The sequence below is a fragment of the Pocillopora verrucosa genome, chromosome 1 (assembly GCF_036669915.1).
Source record: "Pocillopora verrucosa isolate sample1 chromosome 1, ASM3666991v2, whole genome shotgun sequence".
Lineage (NCBI taxonomy): Eukaryota > Metazoa > Cnidaria > Anthozoa > Scleractinia > Pocilloporidae > Pocillopora > Pocillopora verrucosa.
Window position 1 is genome coordinate 20110628 of NC_089312.1, and position 27645 is coordinate 20138272.

The 27645-nt window shown below is 38.5% G+C and overlaps 1 protein-coding gene across 2 annotated transcripts; it reads right to left on the bottom strand.

Annotated features, from left to right (window-relative positions):
• Positions 1 to 7186: 7186 nt before the first annotated feature.
• On the bottom strand, positions 7187 to 27421 carry LOC136283077 (uncharacterized). Of its 2 annotated transcripts, none has more exons than XM_066171294.1 (20): positions 27256 to 27421; positions 22708 to 22889; positions 22108 to 22164; positions 21716 to 21834; positions 20682 to 20876; positions 19534 to 19744; positions 18703 to 19013; positions 15342 to 15564; positions 15095 to 15118; positions 14579 to 14918; positions 13834 to 14187; positions 13163 to 13189; positions 12130 to 12319; positions 11636 to 11797; positions 11431 to 11509; positions 11031 to 11155; positions 10337 to 10489; positions 9189 to 9357; positions 8339 to 8529; positions 7187 to 7830 (listed from the first exon to the last, which is right to left on the bottom strand). In XM_066171294.1, the coding sequence occupies exons 1-20, from the start codon at positions 27279 to 27281 to the stop codon at positions 7618 to 7620; spliced, it is 3351 nt and encodes a 1116-aa protein (XP_066027391.1). In that variant the 5' UTR covers positions 27282 to 27421; the 3' UTR covers positions 7187 to 7617. The 2 variants fall into 2 exon arrangements, with proteins under 2 accessions (XP_066027391.1, XP_066027388.1); XM_066171291.1 differs by lacking the exon at positions 27256 to 27421 and adding an exon at positions 25088 to 25259.
• Positions 27422 to 27645: the final 224 nt, after the last annotated feature.

Here is a 27645-nt window from a genome sequence, read left to right on the forward strand (position 1 = left end):
AATGACGACAAAACTTAATGTAAAAATGGGTTTTTCTAACTCTCACCGACTGTAAGGGTTGTCCAATTCGCTGATTAATTCGTCGTACTTCACGCGTTGCTTTTAGAACGAGGAACACCTTTGTTGTTTGTGCACTTGGCGCGTTGCTTTTCAGTAGCGCAAAGATTTCTCTTGTTATTTGTGCACTTCACATGGTGCTTTTAAAACGAAGAATACTTCTATAACTAATAATGTTTGAGAGAGGATTGCGCCTGAATCAAGAAATCGTCGAGAGACAAGACGTACAGCTGAGTAAAATGCTGTCTACGAATAAATGTGCATATCATATCTTCGCTTCATACGTGCGCTATGATTGGTCACTTAAGTGGGCGTAGGTCACTTTACGGCCCGCGAAGTCAAAATGTTTGTTCGAATTAAAACCTCCCGCTCTAATTGAATCAAGAGATATAACAAATATTTCATTAACTTCGTTTTTAAGGTACGTTTGTAAGTTACGAAACCTCGTTTTCTCTGCTCGGATTTATGGCGCGCGGGAAATGAATCTGAGCAGGAAAAAATCGGTGCGTAAATAACGGTACTGACCTCAAACCCGGTAAGTAGAGGTTTTTATATTATAAATGACTCCGCTAACACGAACACTTGCAGCAAATGTTCTTACAAGGTTGTAGTCTATTAATTGTGCTGCACGGTTTGTTTTTCCAAAGCAAAACTATTTCCTTTACCTGAAAAAAGTATTTTTTACCTCGTATTTATTCGATTTTGTGTTTAAATCACAGTTTCCACAATGTGATCATGTTCATCGGTTAAGGCTGTATCATTTTGCGTCGGTACATAAATTTTTTTTTCTCTGAGCTTAAACTTTTCTGTAAGTTAGGTAAGTAAATCCTTCCATTCTTCCGAAAAAGTGACCTTTAGTTATATTCCATTACGGCGAAATAATTTGTTCGAGCCCTTCTTCCTCCGAAAAAGCTCTAAAATTTGAATTTCATTAGTTGGCCGTAAGAAGGTTGTTTTGCTCCGTTGTATGCTAGTTGCGGATTGACGTATCCATTGCGAGATTTTGTTGAGGAACTGTGTATAAGCCGTAAACTGTACTAGCAACACTAGGAAAGCGCTTTACATTCTTTATATTCCATCCTTCAAAGTAAATTCTGATTGACTGAACCTGCGATGTAAGAAGCCCAGCCTAAAACATGAAAATATCTAAAATGATGCTCCTATGTTGTGTGCATCAGCCTCGATTGATTACGTGTAGCTTCTTAATAATAACAAACCACTTGCCTTTGACACCTCATAGGGTTGATCACAATCTACTGAAATCCAAGATGATTATATACGATGATAATCCCACTCTTACTTGAATCCTGTAATCAGATATAAAAAAAAAAATCATCTAGATTTTTTCTTTCCGTTTACTTGCAAGTTTAAGGTATGAAATATTATCTAAAATCAGTTACCTTTTCTGAATTTTTTTGGGGCGATACCGACTCCTTAGTCAGTCAACCCTTCAATTAATTACCCTTCTCTTGTAGAAATTCAAACACCCGATCTGCGCATTAAGACAGTCCAATGTCCAAAATAGTTTTATCCTCCTTTTAAGGAGCCCAAGTTTTTGCATCACAGATCAAAACTGGGGAAGAGATTTTTGGGTGACACCAACCCCTTAAAGGTGCAGCTTTATGTATCCCATCTCTTGCACAAAGTCAAACACCTGATCATCAGCATAAAGACAGTCCATTGTTCGAAATAGTTTTACCCTCTTTTTGGGGGACCAAGTCTTTGAATCACAAATCAAGACTAAGGAGGAGATTTTTTTTGGGTGACACCAACACCTTGAAGGGTCAGCTTTATCTCTCCCATCACTTGCACAAAGTCAAACACCCAATCAGTGCATAAAGACAGTCCATTGTCCAAAACACTTTTATCCTCTTTTTGGGGAAACCTAGTCTTTGCATTACCGTTCAAGACTAGGGAAGAGATCTTTTGGGTGACACCAGCCTCTTGAGGGGCCAGCTTTATGTCTCCCATCTCTTGTACAAAGTCAAACACCCAATCAGTGCATAAAGACAGTCCACTGTCCAAAACAGTTTTATCTTTTTGGGGGGACCAAGTCTTTGCATTACAGATCAAGACTAAGGAAGAGATTTTTTTGGGTGACACCAACCCCTTAAAGGGTCAGCTTATATGCCTCCCATCTCTTGTACAAAGTCAAACACCCGATCAGCACATGAAGACAGTCTATTGTCCAAAACAGTTTCATCCTCTTCTTGGGGACTAAGTCTTTGCATCACAGATCAAGACTAAGGAAGAGATTTTTTTTGGGTGATACCAACCCCTTGAAGGGTCAGCTTTATGCCTCCCATCTCTTGTACAAAGTCAAAACACCTGATCAGCACATAAAGACAGTCCATTGTCCAAAACAGTTTTTATCCTCTTTTTAATGACAAAGTCTTTGCATCAAAGATCAAGACTAAGGAAGAGATATTTTGGGTGACACCAGCCTCCTGAGAGGCCAGCTTTATGTCTCCCATCTCTTGTACAAAGTCAAACACCTGATCAGTGCATAAAGACAGTTCATTATCCAAAACAGTTTTATCCTTTTTGGGGGGGACAAGTCTTTGCATCACAGTTCAAGACTAAGAAAGAGATGTTTTGGGTAACACCAATCCCTTGAAGGATCAGCTTTATGTTTCCCATCTCTTGTACAAAGTCAAACACCTCATCAGCGCTTAGAGGTAGTCCATTGTCCAAAACAGTTTTATCCTCTTTTTTAAGGTCCAAGTCTTTGCATCACAGATCAAGACTAAGGAAGAGATTTTTTGGGTGACACCAACCTCTTGAGTGGCCTGCTTTATGTCTTCCATCATTTGTACAAAGTCAAACACCTCATCAGCACTTAAAGACAGTCCAGTATCCAAAACAGTTTTATCCTGTTATTTTTTAGGTCTTTTTCTTGGACTTAACAACACTGTATTTTATTTTGTATAAGTCTACTTATCTCATGAAATTACCTGCACTACCAAAAGTGCCAAGATATAACAGGAAGAGTATCTTTCTATCTTAGGTAGGAAACAAAGAAATTATCAGTTAAAAAGTGTTTTGCTCTAATCTGGGTATTAAAAAGTTACAGTTGTTTATCCTTATTATTTAAACAACCTTTTTAGAGATCCTTTGAACCATTTGAAAACAAACAACACTGTATTTTATTTTGTATAAGTCTACTATCTCATGAAATTACCTGCACTACCAAAAAACGTGCCAAGATATAACAGGAAGAGTAGGGTAGGAAACAAAGAATTATCAGTTAAAAAGTGTTTTGCTCTAATCTGGGTATTAAAATGCAGTTACAGTGTGTGTTTATGTTTGTGTTTAATTTAAACAACCTTTTTAGAGATCCTTTGAACCATTTGAAAGGTGAAAAATTGATTTGGGTTCAACTATAATATGTGCATACTTTATTTGGAAATTTTTTATTCAGCAGGGAAGGAGAGAGCTGGTTAAGACTGTTTCTAAATATATGTTCTATGCATTTAAGTGTATGAACTCATAAGCAAGGGTAGGTCCCTAGCAATGCTCAGTCTATGATAAACGAGGTAGCTACTGGTCAACACTTAACTCGTTTCAACTTCATCCGAAAAAATGTAATGAGCTAAGAGTTTCCTTCGTGCGCTCCCTTCTTCTACGATCTCATAGAAATTAATGGCTCTAAGGTTAGCGCCGTTAGTGTCGTGAAATTACTGGGTGTGTATTTTCAAGACAACCTCAAGTGGAACACTCACGGTTACTAAGATGATTAAAACGGCCGCTAAGCGCCTTTACTTTTTAACTCAGTTAAAGCGAGCTAAGGTACCATCACCAGAATTAGTGAATTTTTATGTTGCTTGCATTCAATCAGTCTTTACTTTATGGATGTCAGGTCTACCATTATAGTCTCCCGATTATTTGAGCTTAAGTTTAGAGCGTGTCCAAAAGAGAGCCTTGAAAATTATATACGGTTATGATAATCATTATAGAGAAGTGCTTCAGATGGCAGAGCTGAAAACCCTAAGGGATCGGAGGGAAGACCTTTGCTTAAAATTCTTTAACAACATCGTCTCCAATCCCTTGGATTGTTTGTACCACTTACTGCCTTTCGACAACCGAGATCAACTTATGGAGTTACGACGACGCAGACCATTTAGAGTTTCCTTTAAAACAAATCGGTTCAGAGATACTTTCATTCCAACAAGCGCAAGACATTTTAATTGACATCTATTACAATTGTATATGGGCCCATATGTAAAATTAGTTCCCTTTTAGGTTTGATTTTTATTGTATAGTTCTATTATATAATTTGTACACCTTTGTAATTCAGCTTCCAGCTGCTATTAAGGTATTCTTAATAATAAACGTCTAAACGTCTATGCCAGGATATATGATAAAACAATATCAATATTTTTATCAAAACCCATTCATAAAGTTAAAAGTCAACTGAAAGAACTCACGAAGATCTTGAGGTGTTTCAGGTCTCACTTTGTGAGTTTGCTTGAAAACTTCCAAAGTATACCTGGTAATTAACACCAGAATATTCGCCGGAGCTCTAGCAGGTGCCAGGTCTCATTGAAAGTACTGATTAAGGAGCCCTTGTTGGTATGCCTGCATGAAAGCTTTCGAAATATTTTTTTTTCTTCATTCAATACCTTTTCACCCACTCAAAGAGTGGAGATGGCACAATATCTTTGGTTAGGCTGTGGAGGAGACTAAAGCAGCACCAAAGCAGTTTAAATTTGCCAACAATTACTCAGACATCAATGGCAATAGACCATAAAATTTATGTGTCTGAGTTTATTTCAGATAAATTGGAAGGTTTTTTGCTATCTATTGAATGGGATTTTCATTGGAATCTTTTGAAAGTAAATTTTCTTTTTCTTTTACAAAAGTGCAAACATCAGTTACTTAGTGGTCCACTTCAATGCACCCTAGTAAACCCAACACAATTGTAATAAATCTCTTTTTTCATGCACACTCTGTTTCATCTGTGCTATAGAACAATTGGTTCATGCTCTGCACATATATCAAGATATGGATGTAATTGGGAAGTTTGGAGAGCACTCTGAAGGTTAGAGATGCTCTTAAGTTTGCCTCAAGCAACTCTTGTGCTTCTCTCCTGTTCTCCAAACTTTCAGTTTGCATCCATATCTTGATAAATCTTCACTAAGCATAAACCGATTGTTAAATCAGCAGAGTCCACACTACCTACATACAACTATCTGCTATGAAATGGATACATCTATTGACATTTTCTTTCACAAGATTCACCCCAGCTTGTAGGCTGTCTACAATGGATAGTATACCGCAGATACAGTATACAGCTATCTACGCTTTCTACAACAGATGCAGCTATTTAGCTGCATACGAGTGCAGAGCTCTCAGGAAAATATTTAAATTTCCCGCGTTCAGGTACTAAAACAATTTAAAATGAATTAAACAGTTCCTTACCACGCATAAAAATAAATTGAACAGGAGAAACGTCTTAAGAATTAAAATGAAATAGAAAACAACGTGCAAAGCAGAACAGCCTCAAGAAATACCTTGATGCCTGGACGACTTTCAGATGTTTCTGTGTCCGCCAGCGGTGAGTGCGTGAACATAAACATTCGCCGTTTTTGTGTTCTTAAGCCTCTGTAACCATTTCCATGATATTCAGCGGAAGGAGCCATATATTGATAAAGGTGATTTAATAGCCAAGTGATGCAGAAGGGGCATTTTGTCACGAATTTTCATGCCAAAGAAAGGTGTTCCTTCCTGCAGCCATACTTTGCATGCGCGACGTGGTCACGATGGTGACTTGAACCCAGTCTTCTCTCTATTACCTTTAAGAACCAAACAACCTGGGTGAGGGAGGGTGAGGATACAATACTTGAGTAAGTAATAACATGGCTCCTGACCGAGAGATTATGAAAAATCTCTTGCTCCTGACTACGAGAAGTACCTACGTTTTGGCGAAGTCCGTTGCGGGACTGGAAAAAGAAAACAATGCCAAAAAAAATGTTAGCGCGGACTGAGTTGTTTCCCCTTCGATTTTCCACGCGTTCTATGGGAAAGAGCGAGATCAGATCCCGCGGGAACCTAGGCTGACCCCAAATTCCGCGGCCAGTTTGTCTTCTCTAAGAGACATAATTAAGCTGAATGGTCTGAAACTGAGATATATTTTGACTAATTTGGCATTAAAGCGGTATTGGATTTAAAAACAAAGGTACCAAGATTTCTAAAAAAATCCCATAGTAAAAAGTTAAAAGTTTCGTTGAGAAATATTAACGGCAGCAGACCAGAAAGCCATAGAGAGGCCAAATTTGGCGTTGAAATATGTTTACGAGTCATTTGCCATCCTCCAATACGGTATTTTTTTATTTAAGTCCGGACTTGGGGATCATTTTGTTCACCGGGATCACATACACATTAGTTGCACAGATGTAACGTTCTCACCTCGTTTATGACTCGCCCTTTCTACCCGCCTCGCGCTCGCGTGTACTAGAAATATTAACGCAAAAAATCTTTTCTGCCGCTATCTTATTTCGACACCTCCAAGACTAGTGGAATATTAAGAAAGGCACGGGAAGACAACATATGCGTAAGAGGCTGCGAGGACGGTTGACATATAAGTCTCCTAACTTCCTCATCCTGTCGTTGTTACACTTGAGGAAAACTGGTATGAAAACCATTGGTATTGACCACTCGAATCATGGAATCATTATATTTTCGTACTTTATCAGTCCTTGCAGTAATCATTTTGACATTATCGATATATATTGAATTCATTTGACCGTATTTTGATTGGCTGTGTCTTATAGTGCCCCCTTGTCTTATAGTGCCCCCTATTACGTCGTGAGCTTTTCCTACGCTCAAGGCAAATACCGAACAATTTGGCTTTCTCTTAATGGGATATTTCCCGAGTGAGCACGCTTCAAGGCAGTTTGATTGAACGACTAATCTATCGCCTATCAACAGTATTTACATTCACGCATTGATTGAATGGGTACAAGTATTATAAATTCCGAAACAAACCTATATATGGTTGTTGAGTAGAATATTTGTAATTTCTGCAAACTGATCTGAATGCGTTCTGTGTCATCTTAAAATGATGACACTTAACGAAAGAAAACAGTGCAGTGTGAAAAGATTAGCAGAAATACTTTTCTTTCTATAATATTTATTTGTTCCTCAGCAAACAGATAACAGATTAACTCACAAGCAAAGTGATACCTTGATTTAACTCTACATTCTCCCAAATAATTTGCAGGAACATATATAACAGTTGAAGGGGAGACTATGGTTAATGACTAGGAGCTATATGATTAAGAAAACGTAACTTATAGATGGCAATGAATGGTTTTCATAACTCCTACAACCTTTTTAAGTAAGCAGACTACAATTTTAATTCAACAAGAAATATTCCAGCTATAGAAATACAGTTTGCATCTTTTTCACTCATCAAAAAGAGTGATTGCATACGATTTACATTGCGTTTAAACTAAATGAATGTTCTTGAACGACTACTAAGGTAATGAAAATCTTCTTTATTTTCATCCATCCATTGATCCGATCCATGAAACTGCGCGTAAGCCATCACTTGTGGATTTAACTTAAGTCACCCGCCAGTTTCTTAGTATCTTCTTCTTGTTTATCTTTATCCTTTACTTCCTTCAAACGCAGCACTAAATTTCTCATTTCTGACAACATCCTCCTTTGCTCGGTAAGTTGATTCTGAAAATCACGTCGCAGATCTCCAATTTCCTCCTGAATGTCTTCGTTTGTTACTCTACTAAAACGGTCTCTGTCACGATGGCACATCTAAAACGTGTGGAAATCAAACGTCTCAACTTTGAAGAAGAAAAGTACGAAAATTTAGGGCAGCCATGATCACAGGTGTGAAGTATAAACTCTAATGTCCACAATTATGGAATACAGATATGCCTGATATAGAATTCTAAAAATTAGATCGACACGCTATTTCCCTGTTCGTACCTTAATTAAAAGCAATCAGGGCACTGAATTTTGGTAGAAAGTTGTAAATGAAATATTAAAATTACACAGACTTAAACAAGATTTTTGTGGTCTTTTTAACACTGGATACGACAAAGTTCTTCCTTTGATTCTAGAGCCTGACATCTGCCGTAGAGAGAGCTCCCTCTCCACATGCTTTCAATTTGGTCACAGGAACAACCCCTCGATTAATTGTAGCTGGAGGAGTGTGCTGAGGTATGATATGTTCGCAGATTACTGATGAAACCAAACCATTTATAGATTCAATTTCTAGCCCATTACCCTCCCCGCTCCCCCCTCCCTCTTTCGAACATACCTTGGTGAGCACTGTAATGCCTTCAAATCCCAATGAAACGAAGGGAAATAGTTTATTTCCCTCTGTATACTCCACTGAAGAACGCGCTACTTTTCTACCGTTCAAGGAGAACAACACAGAGACTTTTCCCTCGGGGACTCCACTAAAATCAACTTCACAAGCGATGAGATCACCGCGGTAAGCCATGGCTCCTAAGTTATCAACAGAAAATATTAAGTACATAGCAGAAAGATAACAAAATAAGCTAAACATGAGGCAACCAACCGTGTAACACCAGGATGTGAAATTGGACTTTTTTCTTTGTTGTTCGGTCTTGATCAATGACCTACCTCTTCGTTCATTCGAAGACAAAGTTTAATCTCCCTCACGGTATTTATACAAGAAGTGTTGACGATATAAATGATCCTAGTAGCGTCAAGCATTTGTTGATATGAATCTCGTTTTTCTTTGACCTTAAATGAGTTCTCTGTAGACCATTTGATCAGCAAGCAGAAGGCAAGGGTTGGAACCCTCCACGATCGAAGGATTCAGGGTTTTTTCAGTTTCACACTCTAGGCACATGGATTTTACAGTAACTACGTTCAGCATTCTATCTTGATCACACAGCTACAATACATTTCCCATTTATCTCATGCACGTCAGAATAATCATCTCGAGGAGTCTATAACGATTTTAAAGTGATCCCTATAACGTTCACAAACGAAAATTTCTGAATCTTTTTCTTTTGGAAAACAGAAACCTACTGTCGTAAGGTCGCCCTCAGAAGGACGGTAAGACTTTGATTGTGTTTCCAAGCGCCAACAGATCCTTGTGGCAGATATCGTACACGTATCGTCAAAGTAACCCATACCTTCGACTTCTTTTCCCAGCTCATGGAAGCCAGTTTCAAATATTTTACCATCGTCTATGTGGTAACCGACTGTTCCACTATACCAGCCAGGCATTTTGTGACAGTCGTATGACTCATAAACAGCACCCAGTGCCACAATACGCCTCTCCCCAGTCTCCTGAATAAGTACCTGCAAAACAATGACGGCCTTTTCTTTTTTAGACTTTGTTGTTACCGTTGCCATAAGTCCCATGTTTTTAATTTTTGTTTCAGTATGCAAATGAGTTTTTTTGCTCATGAGACCGAGGGAATACTAGTTTCTTAAACCAAAGCAAAATAATGACGATGATAAAGACGATGTTAGCCATAATATAAACAATCAACATCCGAAATAATGATCATATAAACAACAAAAGCAGCTATAATATCAACTGCAATAATGATGATGATTACAAAGCAACACACTTATCTAATTAATAATAATAACGACAATAATAATATAAATATAAAAGATTAATCAAAGAGGGAATTTCGGCTGAACGAAGGCACCATCACGCTATTCAAAGGTGGCCATCTAAGGCCTTATAACTTGACCCTGAAATGCACCTCAACGAAGTGGAGCAAGAAGATGAATTTAACCTTTCATTCCCTAACATCATTATAAATATTCTCCATGCTGTTCTCTATACAATTGTGCTGATAAGGAAGAATTATTTAAACAATGAAGAGCTTTTTCGGTTGGTGGTCATTTACTTTATCCATGTGACCCTAATGTTTGACTCAGGGATGATAATGTGAGGAAAAATTACATCATAGTCACTCTTAGGTGTTACAGGGTTAGGTGCCCAAACGAGATCCATGTTGACACGTTACCATGAAAGCAAAGGTGAAAATAGGATACCACAAGAGGAACATAAAGATGTTTTTCAGGAACCGGTCTGGTTTTTCTATTATGGAGGCACCGTTAAGTTCATTCTTAAAAAAATGAGTATCTGTAGTGCTACAAAATAGAAAAGAATACCAGCGCCTACAGGAGGGAGGTTATTTAAGGGAAGAGGGTAAAAAGGCGATGTAATTATGTTGCATCTTCAGAGAGTCTATCATGGAGCAGGAAGTGTATGAATTAAATTTGTTGTTCGCAAATAATTATCTGTAAATCAAAAGCACACCTCAAATCGTGGTTTCTCTGGTGTAAAGGGAGACTTGAACTTGGCGCTGTGAATGTTCTTACGATTTCCACTTTCGCATATGTTGCAGAAAGAAGGTCCCATGTAAGTTAGGAGACAGCCATCGACAGCAATTCCCGGCGAATCATACCACGCCTTTAAATGACAATCGAACAAAACTTCAGTAACGTGAGGGACCCCTTCAGTTATGTCACCTGAAAATGTCTGCGGCTGAGACATTGTCCAAAAATGAATATTTGGCCAGGAACCAAAGCTTCAAGGAGAAATTTGAAAACTTAAAGACAATCTCTCGACCATGGACATTGTCAGCCGACATACCAGCAAGCCAGAAGGGGTTTTATTCAAGCTATAACCCTCCCATTAATTTTCGTATCGCGCGTTGAGAGCAAATTTTGTTGACTTTTTCGTACTTCCCGGAGCAGCATTTGAGATCAGCTTTTCTATGTCACTACAAAACAAGTTCGGTTTTTTTTTCAAAGGAACATGGAAACTACAGCACAACGTTTCTTGAAAGGTTTTCTCAATCGTACATTTAAATTTGTGTTCGAGGGAAAAGGTTAAAATGCAAATTAAAATGATTAAAAAGGTGTATCCTGATGGAGCAGAATCCATAGTATATGGTAGGGAAATTTCCTGTTTAAGTTAACATGTGAATGTGTGCCTCAAAAACACTCACTTTGTGGCCAGACGCAAGTTTCTCCTCCTTGTTTCCACGCGGTCGGAATACTTGCCGAACTATCTGATTGGCCAATTTTCGACCTCCCTCATTTTCATGCACCAAGTGATCTATCTTTTTCCCCTCTAAAACAAAGCGAGCAACCAAATATTAAATTGGCTTCTTCCGAATCTAGTCAGCAAAATCATTACGATACGCCTCGTTATAAATAGCTTATCATTACTGGAATTCTTAATTTGTGATTTTTTATTTCTTGTCCGTCATGGTTTAAACTTCTTTAGAACTATTGCTTTGATAATAACAAAGCAAGGTTTAGTAGGAAAACATCTCTCGCCATATACTTTTGTATGACCATATCATAGATTTCTGGGGCTATCTACTAATCTAGCATATCACCCACCTGTGAGGGGAAATTCATAACCATATTTCTCGAAGTACCTCCTTTCTAGTTTCTTCACCACTTTATTCAGAGCTACTCTCTGTCGAATCAAAGAAGACCACATCAAAAGTGAAGTAAAATCACTGAGCAGACGTGAACGATAACTTTAAACAACAGCAGCTTGTCAAAACTCACAAAACTAATTGGCAAGGTGTTATCAGCTTACCCGTCCGCCCTTGAGCGAAGCAGGAGTGTCGCGCCAACATAGGTTCCAGAGTACTATCAGGGGGACAGACAAAAGGTTGAAGGGTACTGGTATCGGATGATAGGTGCTGTAGGTTCTTACAGTAATGGCTCTCTTGAAAGACCACTCCTGCAGTGAGTTATCCTGATAATAGAGGAATGAGAGGGACTTAACAGCTTCTAAGGAAGTACCAGTTAATAAAGACAACAGGCGACACTCCTATAGCGGAAGAATATTTTGACATATCATACCAAAGGGACAATATTCGCCATCATTTTCGTCTAAAGCGTCAGTCGGCCAAAAGTACAATTACAGATAATCATAGAATCTTTTGAACTTTGCAGAAAATATATTTTATATCTTACGCCAAAAAAAGTTCCACCAAGTTTACAGTCGAGAACTTCTCATATTTTCTTAACTCTGGATTATGAACAGAATTAATATACATCGGCGAAGGCTGAGAGACTGATTAGTACCTGAACCTGCTGATAGGTGTTGGAGAGCAACGCAATCATCATGTTCACGAGAAGGATAACTGCCATGATTAAGAAGAAGCTGTACAGCACATGAATAAGAGAAACGGATGAATTGTCGACGGAGTTCAACCTATCCAGGTCAGCTAAACCCAGTAAAGACCAACCAAGGTGTGTCGCCATGTTCCACCAACTGAAGAACATAAGCAACGAGTTAGATCGAAACACCATTCAGTTCTTTAAATTGAAATCGTTAAGACCGCCATAAACGTTTTTAAACGTGTGTGTCCTGAAGGCCATCGTGTCACTGCTCTTACATGGATCATCGATTTCAAAATTTGCTTTCAAGATTCCTAGTCAGCTCCATCAAGTCAAATATCAACACATTTACGTGTTGGTATCCAAAATATCATACGATAACCTTAAACCTGAGGGATACTATTAATAAAAAGAAATAGCAACGCTGAAGAAATATTACAAGATAACCTTAAACCTGAGGGATACCACTGGTAAAAAGAAATAGCAACGATGAAGTCTGGATTTTTCCAGAAGGAAAAAACCGTAAGGTACCTCTTAAGAAGTTAAACTAATAGCTGGGCTGGCCTTTTTGCAGGTTTAAGTGGCGAAGTAGCGTTAATTAATCGGACACGAAGCCGCGAGGGGGATGCGAGGCAAAGAGGGTTTCTTCACTCGAAGCTCTGCTTCTTGTTCTTGTAAATCTGCTACCATGAAAGGAAAGAGTGTCTTTCCTGCAAATTTTCATGATGAAGCTGGTAAAGCACGGTGTTGAACATCAGAACTTATTTTAACACATCAGCATGATTTTTTTTCCACTTTTTTTCCTCCCGGGAGACCTTAATTAACCTTTCCGACCCCTCAGGTATAGAATTTCACGCTTGAAACTTTTTAAATAATCGCGGCATATTGAAAGCGCGAAATTCAAGGTTAGCAAAAATGTCGTGTAACCTGGTTTATTTTAGACATCAGAGTACAAAGTTAAAATTAGAGTAGAAAAAAACTATAATTTTATTCTTACCAAATTAGCCCGGAATCACTGCATGCCCTAAAAATAATAGGAGAAAATGAATGGTTATAGAAACCGTTGCCATGGTTTACGGTTTAACCAACAGAAATTGTCCCATAACCACCACCCTCCCCCCCCCTTCCAAATTTATTTTACACGGTTGTGTTGTTCCAGAGAAATTGTTAACTAACATTCCTGAACTTATACCTCCAGAAGCACAAAAAGTCAGTGTATAGCAAGTCACTGACTCCACAATTTATGACTACGACTGACCCTGCGATGATTAATGGGCATCAGGCTATCATGATTTGATTTCAAACCTTTTGTGTATTAGTGGCGCGACGAAGTGACTTATTTATTGAGGCCTCTTGTTGAAATTTCCTGCTTGAGTATTCATTAAGACTGTAAAAAATCGGCCTTCATGCTACGTTTGACATTCTGATCTGATTAGTTTTACTCTCCTGTTAGGCTTCCCATCCAAAAAAGTAAATCTCACTTGATTAGCTTTTAGCCCACTGTTTCTTACATTGGGTGCCTAAACATTCATAAGGTTCCCCTCCATAACGTAAAAGGAAAGCTCTTCCACCCCACTACTAAAAAGACTAACAAATGAATGGGCCTAACAAGTTAACATCTGTCACTCACGGTTTCGATAATTTAGAAAGATCGCAATATGTACTCACAAATCCTCCGCGGAATCTTTTCCTGAGATATAGGCCTTCTCAGCAACATATATCTTGGTCATAGCCAGAGAAAATGCTAGAATCATGGCCAAAAACTGCCAAAATATCGCCATTACATCCCCGATAACAAAAAACAAAGCGATTTGTATTGCACCCATTCCCCGCTTGCGCTCTATGACTTGACCAAAGGCTCTCAGTGTGAGAAACATGGCGATAAATCCATAGAAATACTCTGACACAGCCAAGAGTGAGTTTTCTGACGCGTCCGTGGAGTTCATCCATGTAATTATGCGTAGTATGAAGGTGATCAGGTAGAAAACAAGAATGATGACGTCAAGCACATTCCAACGGTCACTATAAAAGTAGTAGATATCAGTACTAGAAGACCATTATCTATTTAAGGGAATCCGTGAACTGCTAGACCTTTCATAATTATGAGGCAAAATAATCAGTTCTTAAAAGTACCACTATTTATTGTTGCAATGAGTACGAGCTAATTAATGGTGTACTAAAACAATAAAAATCGGTTGCTGTCAATGAACCCGGGCAGTGAACCATGTCACCTCATGACTAATGATACAGCTCTAAAAAAATTACCAGTGTACCTTAGCTGAGAACAGTGGCTCATTTTGTTATCGTCTTCAAGCTGTAAACTCTTTTCCCCATCCTTCCTAGCTGACATGCCCCCAACATGAATGAGAATCTAGTATTGTCACTAGAAACAGAAAAGAAAACGCTGAAATACCTGAAATAATTACTAGGCTTCTTTCGCAAGATATTGTCTTCTTCTGCCTCATTTGTCTCTTGTTGACCCTCTTGTGAACATACTTGGTAGCTGGAGCCATCTCTATTCCTCCTACACCGCTTACATGCTTTCATGTCAGCCTTTTTAGGACTAATAAACTGATCCACCTCCATCAAAACGCGTCCCAGGAAGAAAACTAAAATGGCCCATTCTAGTCGACTGAAGGCAATAGTTGAAGGGGACAGGCAAATGGCGAAGTGAAGAACGAGGAGGATGAGATAACTCAGCGTGTCGCGGAAAAAGACGAAATAAGGAGTCGTAAAGTAATCCTTGTATTTCTCTGGAAGACATCATAGTAATCATAGTTATACTCGGTAGGACAATGAATGAGACGCGAGCTTAGAATGGAGACCATCAAAAGAAAACTCTGGAAGCACTGACGATCTGACGAAAATTATTTGGAAAAAAAAGTTTAACGATCTGGAAATCTAGCAACCAAAAATAGCCCGTCCTCACCATAGATGGTCTTTCCCTCGATACCTGTAAGAAAGTAAAACATATCGATTATAAAGCCAGTTACACTTCCGAGCAGTGGGGAGAAAAGTTAAAGCTTTTTAAAATATAATACCGTTAAAAACCTTCCTCAATTCGAATTGTAACAAGTGCATGCAATACTTTCTTATTTTTTTCCCAAACCAATTAGGAGAATAATCATCCTAAGGAGGGTTTTTTTATATCGTAATTCTAAACCTCCCCAGGTTACCTTGTATGACAGCTGTTCCCAACGTCTCGTGTGACTCGAATTCTCCAAAGTGACGTGCTGTGCCATCTTTAGTTGCCATCTTAATTAACTCTGATAATTTGGCGTGCTCCCCGATACCGACGGGAACGATGTTAACTTTCATCTCCTTTATCTCCTCTAAGAGTGGACTCTCAGCGTTAGCCTTAACCATGCTTAACGAGTCATTAAGAAAGAGCACGACCACCTATTGTAAACATAAAATGAAAAAAGGTGATATTTATTCCCTTGATTCTCAAAAAGAAATTTACAAGTTTTATCAAATATGAGCCCAAACTTATCAATCTTGATACCACACCAGCCTTCTTATAAATTAAAGGAGCTGCTTGAATTTTTTTACAAAAAAACACTTTGAAAAACAATAATTGGATTCGCAGAGAATATTGCTGATGTGCTTGTAAGTATCTCAACTACTGACAATGGATCTATTGCATAAGTTATTCATCGTTTTGTTTATCTCACCGTTTATTGAATCTGTTCACAAAACTGATAACTGTAGCTGTTATGTACATGTAATGCCAGATACGATAAATAACTAAATCATTAAAGGGTAACCGACGCCAAATTTTCTCCTTTTTTGTCCCAATACATTGCTTAAAGAATCCTACATGAGCAAATTTACGATATGTTGTGCAAAATAAAATTTTCTACAAATTTTTTTTGACGCTTAATCGACGGCCAGGTCAGGATGTGATACGTCACACGTGTGTAAGGTAGTGAAAAGCGTCATGTCAAGACCTGAAAGTAACAACTTCGTCCCGGCTGCTCAGCTGCTGCCCAAATTTACTAGCGGAAAAAATAAGATTTGTTCCATTCTCTTATAGGCCACCAATTAGAGACTATGAAATACGAAGTGAGAAATAAAACAACGAAGGTTGAATAATCGAAAGGCGACAGATAGCGTGCCTGTATTCAGAGCCACAGGTAGTTTGCACGCCATTCCAAACAGCTGTAAAAAAATATATGTTCCCATAATTTTTTCCTCTTAACCATTATCGAGTAAAAAAATTGAAAAAATGTACCACTGTCAGCTGAGTGAACAGTAAAACAAGCTGACAGCCTGAGAGAGGAAACCATTTAAGCACATGTCATGGGAATGCCTAGCTCCTACCGTTCAAAACGCAGTGCTTTGGTAAAAAAAGGAACGGAGTTAGCGACAAACTCGTGCTATGGAAATAACAAGTAGGTAATGTTTCTCAAATTACGACCTGAACTTTAAAAACTATAATATATATATATATATATATATGTTCACGGACAAGTTATAAAAAACTGTACTACTCTTAGCCGCGTTGACATTTACAATATGGACGGAAAACAACAGGATGTAAAACAAAGAAAACGAAAACCAGGGAAGCTCTGTGTAGTGATGTTTTGTAACAAAGCAAATGCAGACGTAGTCAGCCTCTACCAGTTTCCCCAAACCCTGCATCTGGATAATACATCTGGCTTCTGCCTGCAACTGTTCCACTGTAACATCCTGCAAATTTTTATTTTCGACCACATCTACTTCTCGGCAAAAGATGTTTTGTTCCTTCCTCCACATTGACTGGCCACACTGACACCTTGTAATAAAAAAATCAGTAAAGTAGCAATTTTTTCTCGATGTTGAACAGAAGAAATAGAGAGCACGACTTGCATGATTGGTTTCACCAAAAGGAACAGTTATCAGCTCTGCAACTGTTACAAACGTGAGAGATAACTCAAACTTAAGGCTACTTTACTTTATTTACAATTCTTCATGTGCGAATGTTATTTTTTTCTGCATCGTGTTTTAAAGTAAAAGCCGAGAAATCTTTAATCGTTCGCCAAATTCAACACAGGAAAGCTTGAAACCGATTCAATCGCGTGTGAACGTGTATAATCCATCCAATTCACCTCCACAAGTATGTATGTTTGTATTTTTAGTCAGTAAAACCTCAGCTTCGGAAGGTGCGTGCGTGTAGCATAAAAACATTTCACTCTCACGGTATTCAAGAGTCTACACACTTGGTTTCTTTAATTGATCGCTCCTATAATTGAAAAGCAACTGATTTTCAGATTTTTTTTACAATCGCAAATGCACTCACCATTCTTGCTTTCTCGATTGAGGCGGCCGCGGCGCACGGGCTCTTGATCCTCTTCTGACCCCCGCCCTCTATTTTAGGTTACATTCGTCCTGACGGTTCAAATTGCCTGATTTCACTAACGGCTTCATAAACCCTTTCATCATGTTCACTTTCCATCGAGGCCTCAAAATCCGAATAATAAGACCCCGAAATAGGACTGCTTTCGCTCGAAGTACTATCCGCCATTTTTTTTTCGGTTAATGTACACACGTGTGACGTATAAGATCACATGATCAAAATCGAAGCGTTTACGGCGGATGACTCACGAAGCTGCATTTAGGACGGTTTTCCTGGCGAAAAAAGGTGCAAAGAGGCATACGAGGCACCTTGTATCTGTTTCAATGTGTTACTCGAGGCATTTAGACGGTATTCCGAAAAAGTGACATTTTAGCCGTCAGTTACCTCTAATATGCATGCAAAGATTTCAGCATGCTAATTGGTTGAGAAGGCGTCAGTTAATCCCAAACTGTGTAGAGAGTTGAAACTGAATGCAAAAAGTAGAATGGATTGCAGAAAGTTGAAATTAAATTGATTGAGAGTCAAGAGAGTCGCGAAAGCAAAGCAAAACAAAATGGCGGACAAGTTAGTGGAAAGTAACCACGTTTTAGTTCAAAGTTTACAGGAGAATTGAAGAACAAAAATCCCCAAAAAAGCACAAACGACTGGCTAAAAGCTTGGAAGTTTTGGGACTTAAAAGACAACTGTATTTAAAACGGACGTACCGGAGGTCTTCAACAAAATTCCCGAGGAGTTTGACGCAATAGTTCTTCTGAAAGACGGGAAGATTACGAGCCGATAGCAATCGTGAAATGGTTATTGTTTTTTACTGATACCAAGAGAAATTAGTGGGACATGTTTTTCTCATTCTGATATCTAATATAGAAAGAGCATAAACGCTTGGTTATAAGTGACAGTGAGTTTAAAAGCTTGAAGTACGAGGGGAAAGCCTGAGTCCTCCACCAAGAAGGCAAATGCAAGGAGCCGGCCCATGAGCCGTGACACTAACTAAAACGTGATTTGTGTTTATGTTTTAAACATAAATCAACTGTAGTATGCGATCTTCAAAATCAATCAATACTGAATATGAATCGGTAAGTATAACTTATCAAGGCCTGATAACCAGCCCGTGACTGCAAAATGAGCCCATAGGAACAAGTTAAGGGACAAAACTTGACAGCGCTCCGCCGGGAAAACGGTTGTGCGCATGTATTCCTCACCTTTTTGGCCTCCTTTCCAAGTGTTTGGTTTGTGAATGCACCTCGGGTGGCCATAAGATCTTCACTGAGTAAACTGGTAGATTTTGGCTGCTTTAACTGCTTAATCCTCGCTCGAAGTGCATCCTCAGTAGTGCACCTCTCTTCAAAGTTGATGTTACCGATAATTTTGTGGTCTTCATGTAAAACAACACAGTATTTAGCAGAGTGGCAGCCATATTCACCAACAATGTAGTTTATCGTCTTTTTAATCAGATTAAATTCTTCTTTTGAGGTATCTTTGTCCAGCGTCAAAACAAAACATATTCCAGTTTCTGAAAAATGATCGAAGAAAGCATCAGAGGCTAAGTGATTAAACCACTGATCAATAAAGGAAACATGCAACAACAGATACAAAGCACCTCAACAACTCCCCAGTAGATGCTTGTATCTAATCTCAAAACTTGGTTAGAACGGTCCCAACCATTCTTAAGACCTTTATGATCAGGTGGGAACAAATACGGGGCCTGTGAACGCTCCTTGAACGATGTATCCTGCAGAACTGGCGCAGTTTTTTGCAAGCACAAGGCAAGCACGAAAGCGCGTTTCACGTGCCAGGGAAGAAATACGTGACCTGCACCTCGCGCATAGTTTTAGCCAGGACTCCTGTATTGTTTCAGTTGAGAGGACTCAGTTTGCATGGTAACTCAGTTTTATGGAGTTAGGAATAAAATACAGAAAAGCCATCACCCTCCACTCCTCACCCCTCTCCCCCTCAGGCCCAAACCTTTTGAATACTTTAGAGCTTGCTGAAAACGCATTACCATGTAATGCTAGCAAAACGATATTACAAACCTCTTTTCCTCCTCAAGGCCTGTTTTATCAAATGCACGACGAAGAAAATGGCAAAGAGAAAGGGAAAAAAGACTATGTCAAACACTGTCCAGAGGTTGAGAAAAAAGTATCCCCAGCGATGAGGTGTCCGCCATGATTCTTTTCTTACTTGAAAAAAGGATTGGTACCATCTGGAGTTGAGCAAGTTATACACCACTGGGTGAGAGATGAACTGCGAAAAAATTCGTCGATACATTATTTTACGCAATGAGCTGAATTTGGACTGGTTTTTGCTTATTACTTATCAGAGGAGAGCCTCATAGGGGACGTCACGATTAACAACGTTTGGCTTCATTTAATTCAAAACAATTCTAACTACATATCAGTGACACACCCGGCCGCGCGTCATGTGCCACCTTTTTGCTCTTGCCACATTTTGACGTCACGACTGTGATCTACAACAGAACAGAGCTGCTAAATCAAGGGTCTGAAAGATTTCTTAGGAATAAGTAATACAATTCAAGTTGAAAACTAATTTCTGGCCGGATCAGCTATGGCGCCCGGCGGTGGGCATGTTCAGCCTGATGTGTGTCATTAAATCATTCAGTTTGGCGTCACATTATTCAGTAGATTCACTAGAGTATAAATTTCTTTCACTGGAAATTGATTAATTGTTTCTTTGTACATACAGTAGAAAGACATAAAAATGACGTCCTGTACATTGAATCACAGGCGGCCCAAGCTCCAGCTGTGAGATTATCATCTTGCGCAATAACAGTCATGGCGGAACTATGAGAGTTTGTATGGGAATATTTCCGACCGCTTTAACGAATTAAAAAATACGTCAAATTCTCATGATTGATTGAATTAGCACTAAGTTTACCGTGACATTGTGTGCATAAATCTTGAAAATATATTTTCCCCTTTGTAATATCCGATATTACACCCATATAACCACCGGTGAGGAGGCTTTATGTGGCACACAAAGCGTCCTCACTGGTGGTTATTGGTAAGGAAAGAAGAGAGACAACAATGTCCCCAATATAGCACGTAAGGGTAAGGGCACCCGTGTGTTCAGATGGGCGAGAGCATTCCCACTAGAATCGACTTTAGGGATAAAGGATATCATAAAGTGTTGATTGGAAACCTTTTTATCATTCGTGTAGTACCTTCTTCTGCTCCGTGTCAATTGCCTTGTCCACCAGATCATCAAAACAACTTTGAAATGTATTTCTGGTATCGGCGTCGGCTTTAAGGGGATCTATCAAGGCTGATGTGAACTCGCACATAGATTTTTCAAGCTTTTCTATATCGTCTTTCTCCGGGTTTGCACCATCTGCTAAATCTCGCAGTGCTTTGTTGACCTAAGTTTAAAAAGAAATGAAGTTATCGTTTTTATGAAACGGCTCGTAAAAATCAATGATGTTGACAGAAAAGTAGAGATGGTAAGTTTTAAGCTCGGTGAAGAATTAAGAAAGATGTTTTTTCGTTAAAAAATAAGGTTCGATTCCACATGGTGACTCAGAATTTTTTCTTTGTCCCACGCTCGTGACAACACGAAAAAACATCTTTCTTAATTCTTCACTGAGCTTAAAACTTACCATCTCTACTTTTCTGTCAAAAAAATTACGCTATCGACATTGCTGATCCTAGCAGTATGCAGGACGCGTGTCATTAGAACTTCGTAATAGACCCCGCTCACCGAAGAGTCCTTGTGACTCAGTGGTAGAGCATCGAGGCGCAAATCCGAAGTTCTGAGGTTCGATTCCTCATGGGGACTCAGAATTTTTTTCTTTGTCCAACGCTCATGACAAGACGAAAAAAAATCTTTCTTTATCAATGATGTTGTTTCTGATTTCTTATTAGCCTCCAGTTGTTGGAGATTGCAGGAGGGTTTTTCAATTGTCCTTTCAAAATTAGTACACTGAAACCTCGATGACCAATAAGAAAGAAAACAAGATATAACTGCAAGTCAGTGATACTTCAAGGTTACAAGTACACTCTCAGACAGTGAACAAGTAACAATTGGTTGTAGTTTTGACGCTAATCAGTAGAGAGAGCGGTATGCGCATGACGAGCTAATCATATGGAGAAGTGAAACAAAATCTATGTGATTAGGATCACTTTTGTCACTTGGTCTGGCTAAACAGCCCTGAGTAAATTATGGCGGTAAAATAGGCAGAGATAAAGTTACAAGACCAACCTGGAAAGATTTGATTAAGGTATTAGTTTTACACCTTGCCAGGGTTTTTGGAGTCACTGTTTGATCAATCGCATCGAAATCACCCTTACGCAGAACATCATCCAGATCCTTCTCTATCTCTGTAAAACAATCAGATACACACAAGAATGATTCACAAGTATGGACATTTTTCAATTTAAACAACCACCGAAAAAAGCAGTAAGTTTGAATTTCACCACCCTCTCAATGTAGCCCTCGTTCCTCGTGTGATGAACAGTCTTTGGGGAAGGAATAAACTTTGAATAAACGAAATGAATGCATGTTGACTCAGTAACACAATTACACCAATGTTTTAGGAGTCTGTTTATTTGCGTCTTGAGTTTGTGTCTCCCTTGACGCCCTCTTTCACTTACCTTCATGTTGAGATTGTTGATTAGAAGCATCAATACCCCCATGCTCGTCCTCTGGTTCTATAAATAGGTGATAGAAAGGAAATTTATATCAAATTTTGCCACTTTTTTTTTCAAAGGTTGATCATGAGTGACGTCAAAATATGTAGAACGAAAAAAAGGTAGCACATAAAGTAAAGGCGCCTGCGTATGTCGCTGATGTTTATTTTTTTGTTTTTGTTTTTAACCAAATTTTGACGCTATTGTTCATCTATAAGTAGGAATACGCTTAGTCGTACACGCATTTGGATTAATTATTCTTATCATCTATCAGAGGACAGACACAGACGAGTCAACATCGCAACAAATAAGCTTAGTCCGAAAAATAATCGCAACAGTTGTCAAACTGTACACTATATTTGCTGAGGCGGATGCAAAACAGCCTATTTGGTGATTATCCTCATCACTATTCCAACCCAATCGTTTAGATAATATCTTTCATATTCAAGACAAACCAAATTGACTGCATCTACAAAATTCTGTAACGGGTGGTTCAATAATGAATCAAGGAACGTTATCATAAAGGCCACCGATCCCTGTAAGACTCTTTGTGATCATACATACCAAAACCAGCAGGAATTTCCCCCTCGACCTGATCCTGATCAACGCATGTTACTATGGAAGCCTCGATATCAAGTTCTGATGATGGCCTCCTCACAGGCTCGGAAGCCACAGGCCCACGGTCATCTCTTACCACTAGTTCTTCAGGAATTACTGACAGCTCCACTTCCTCTAGTGAATCAGATCTAAAGCACAATTCACCACATGGAATCAGTACTCAAGTATTCTAGTCACCAATGGCGTAAAGCCTGGTTTTCATTCGCGACGTAAGCACATGTTCGAAACGAACATGAACCTTAAGGCGCATTAGGAAATATCTTTCTAGAGAATCTGCAGAAATATTAGTTCATGCATTAGTTATGGGAAGAATGGATTATTGTAATAGCCTTCTTTTAAGAGTGCCTTATATTTATTTAAATAAGCTGCAAAGAGTTCAAAATACAATGGCCAGGTTAGTTTGCATTGTTCCTGGATTCTGTCATATAGCACCAGTTTTAGGTTCTTTGCACTGGTTGCCAGTTAAATTGGAATTAATCTCAAGATTTTAGTTATTACTTTTAAGGCTATTAATGGCCTTGCTCCTAATTACATATCTGGTCTTATTAAGATAATACAGACTTTGAATTATAGTTTGCGCTCTAATTATGAGCTTTTATTACAACCATTAACCACTGAAGCGAAGAAAACTTTAGGTGATAGGGCTTTTGCCAGTGCAGCTCCTAAACTCTGGAATGGTCTTCCTAGTTCAATTAGAAATGCAAATATAACTTAATTAAATTTTCATAATTGATAGTTAGTTTTAAAGTTCTTATTCACTTTTATAAATTTTTGCTCTGTGTTGTTTATATTATTTTATCGTTTTGTATATTTTGATGCAGGGCCTAGTATCTAATTTTTATCTAACATTTATATTTCTATTTATTTTTATTACATTTTTTTTATCCCGCATTTGATCATATGCACATGTAAAATGCGCGTTACAAATAATAAATATTATTGTTATTATTATAATTATCAAGTCCAAGCGTGAGCACAAACACACTTATAAGTAAAATATACCAAGTGGAAACGAACGTCGACGAGCACAAGCACTAGTACAAGAAAAGGCATGCACTTGTTTGTATGCTTGCATCGAGGTCGTTTTCATAGTGAAATAAGGGCTGTTATGCTTACATTTGTGCTTGCGCTTATGCTTGCGTCGCTAGTGAAAATCAGGCTTTATAGAACAACAAATAATGAAACTTGCAAAAACGACTGAATGCACATAACTACGAGCCTGATAAAAACATTACTGTTTAAAAATGTACAAAAATGTCAGTATGATTTGGTGAAGATTTTATGTTCTCGAAACTGAAGAAATCCTGGTATTTCATCCGCAATATCTGTACACAAGAGACTAAGTATTGTTTATAATATCTTGCTATACGATAAACCGTGAAAAAGGTTTCAACAAGTGGACTGATGTTCATGTGAGTGTTTGTTTAAGTGGTGCGTTTAGTCAACATTATCACCACAGACCTCTCGCTAACTAGCGCTGCTCAAGATTTTCTTTCCCGCGGGCGAAGAAACACACAAGCCGAAGCGTTCACGATGAGGGCATTCCTGCAGGCTATGCTAGCTGATTTATGCATTAGATGTTCTACACTCTCACGCATCTCTATATAAACGGAGCTGTTGAATTCAATAAAGCAGTGTGTTCAAAGTGACTTCTACAGTTTCTGTTGCAACTAAAATGCAATGATCCTCTTATAAAAATAAATAAATAAAAAACAACTATTAATGATTACGAAAACAACTTCATCGCTTTGTTAAAATGACATCGTCTCAGAATTTAATTTGTGAGCCACTCAAGAGAACGTGATAAAAGGAACGAATCAAAAACCACAAACAGAACCGTAGTCCCCCAGGAAGTCATCAATAGCGTTGCTATTGTTTCTTGTTTCTTCTCAAAGAAAAGTGCGCATATTGAGTAAGGGGCAAAGCGGAAATTTTGCTCAAACATGTTTTAAAACCACCTTCGCTAAATCAGGACCGAAAGAAAAAACGCGTTTAGAACTAAGGCCAGGATTTCTTTATGAGCATTAATTTTAAAAGAATAAAAGACCTCAACAAAGTTTTCTTTCTTATGTGGTAACTCATTTCCAAGTCAATCTAAGTGAAAGTGCGTTTGCATAGAGTTTTTCCGCAATATTCAACACCTCAGGTCCACAGCACGATAACAGAACAGAGCTGAGTCGAATCAACTCCGAATGGGAAACCCATTTAATCTGTGATTTCCCACACAACTAACAATCTCTCCTAAGTTCAAGACATAACGTAAGCCGCAAATGAGAACTCGCTGTGACGAAATAATTAAATCAAAACATTGACAATCATTACTTACTTCCTACAATTCCCACGGTCGGCCATTATCTTCCTATGCAAACCGTGTGAAAATTCTTATGGATTATATGCTGGAATAGAGTTCTACAAAATAGTAGTTGTTACGAAGAATCGACTGGCTTCTAGTTTTCTTTCCTCAACCTGTTTACAATGAGTGACTACAAAAATTAACGCATACACGTATGCCGATCAAGGCTGAAGTGCCCAAAAATCTCGACGGTGATTGGTTAATTTGCAGCAAGCCTCACTTTGGAAGTGAATTCTTCACATGCTAGAGATAAGTATCCTTTCACCGCTGCTTCAAGATTTTTTTTTTCTTTAACATTGTTTACCAGAAAATCTCAAATATTCCTCTAGACGCACATACGAGCGCGCATATATTTCAAAAACAGGTTATATCGACAGCGAATGCAGTTAAATTCTTATTCCTTCTATACTGCTATCTTGTCTAACTTGACACGCGAGAATTCTCAGGCCCAAGATAAAAAACAAAGATGCAAGAGATCACGACGAACAATATGCTTTGTACAAAAGAGAATTTGTACTGAAACCGTTATTCATAGTTCATCTTGACATATCTGTATAAAAGGTTCTTATCCAGTGCAAGAAATATGATCCAAAACTACGAGCCTGAGAAAAACATTGCTGTGTTTAAAAATGTACAAAAATGTCAGTATGATTTTGTGAAGATTTTATGTTTTCGAAACTGAAGAAGTCCTGGTATTTCATCCGCAATATCTGCACACAAGAGACTAAGTATTGTTTATAATATCTATGCTATAAGATAAACTGAGAAAAAGGTTTCAACAAGTGGACTGCGAGCAAGCCCCCCTTTTCGGCGAAGTCCGTTGCGCGAGTCTGAAAAAGTCAGCCAAAACAAGAATGTTAGCGCGCCACGAGAAGTCAAGGAACTAAATATTTAAAATGTTTTCAGCAATGTTATCTAAGTTTCGGTAAAGGATATGACCATCAGACCGTTTCGCACCAGCAAATATAACTAATGCTGTAGTAAAGTACACAGTCGAACCTGTATTTAGCGGTCACTCGCGTGGAATGGCGGGATGACCGCTTGATACAGGTTCTACGGATTAGGAGTATTACAAACAACGCCACTTTATGCCATAATTTACCACTTGATGTACAAAATCTCGCTCTTTGATTTTGCGAATTAAAAGTTACTTGAAAGATTATATTGTACGCTAGTTTTATAAAAGGGTCTGTTCCCAGCTGCTAATATTGATCCTTTTTATGTTTATTTTGTTATCTTTGAGTGGTGCGCTTAGTCAAACATTGTCACCACAGACCTCTCGCTAACTAGCGCTGCTCAAGATTTTCTTTCCCGCAGGCGAAGAAACACACAAGCCGAAGCGTTCACGATGAGGGCATTCCTGCAGGCTATGCTAGCTGATTTATGCATTAGATGTTCTAGACTCTCACGCATCTCTATATAAACGGAGCTGTTGAATTCAATAAAGCAGCGTGTTCAAAGTGACTTCTACAGTTTCTGTTGCAACTAAAATGCAATGATCCTCTTATAAAAATAAATAAATAAAAAACAACTATTAATGATTACGAAAACAACTTCATCGCTTTGTTAAATTGACATCGTCTCAGAATTTAATTTGTGAGCCACTCAAGAGAACGTGATAAAAGGAACGAATCAAAAACCACAAAAAGAGCCGTAGTCCCCCAGGAAGTCATTAATAGCGTTGCTATTGTTTCTTGTTTCTTCTCAAAGAAAAGTGTGCATATTGAGTGAGGGGCAAAGCGGAAATTTTGCTCAAACATGTTTTAAAACCACCTTCGCTAAATCAGGACCGAAAGAAAAAACGCGTTTAGAACTAAGGCCAGGATTTCTTTATGAGCATTAATTTTAAAAGAATATAAGACCTCAACAAATTTTCCTTTCTTATGTGGTAACTCATTTCCAAGTCAATCTAAGTGAAAGTGCGTTTGCATAGAGTTTTTCCGCAATATTCAACACCTCAAGTCCACTGCACGATAACAGAATTGAGCTGAGTGGAATCAACTCCGAATGGGAAACCCATTTAATCTGTGATTTGCCACACAACTAACGATCTCTCCTAAGTTCAAGACATAACGTTAGCCGCAGATGAGAACTCGCTGTGACGAAATAATTCAATCAAAACATTGACAATCATTACTTACTTCCTACAATTCCCACGGTCGGCCATTATCTTCCTATGCAAGCCGCGTGAAAATCCCTATGGATTATATGCTGGAATAGAGTTCTACAAAATAGTAGTTGTTACGAAGAATCGATTGGCTTCTAGTTTTCTTTCCTCAACCCGTTTACAATGAGTGACTACAAAAATTAACGCATACACTTATGCCGATCAAGGCTGAAGTGCCCAAAAATCTCGACGGTGATTGGTTAATTTGCAGCAAGCCTCACTTTGGAAGTGAATTCTTCACATGCTAGAGATAAGTATCCTTTCACCGCTGCTTCAAGATTTTTTTTTTCTTTAACATTGTTTACCAGAAAATCTCAAATATTCCTCTAGACGCACATACGAGCGCGCATATATTTCAAAAACA

Coding starts and splice junctions, on each gene's coding strand:
- LOC136283077 (XM_066171294.1), bottom strand. CDS start 27,281: ATGGCCGACCGTGGGAATTGTAGGAA. Junction 14,188..14,578: donor AAGCCTAGTAATTATTTCAG/GTATTTCAGCGT, acceptor CTACTTTTATAG/TGACCGTTGGAATGTGCTTG. Junction 11,156..11,430: donor TTATGAATTTCCCCTCACAG/GTGGGTGATATG, acceptor GCTTTGTTTTAG/AGGGGAAAAAGATAGATCAC.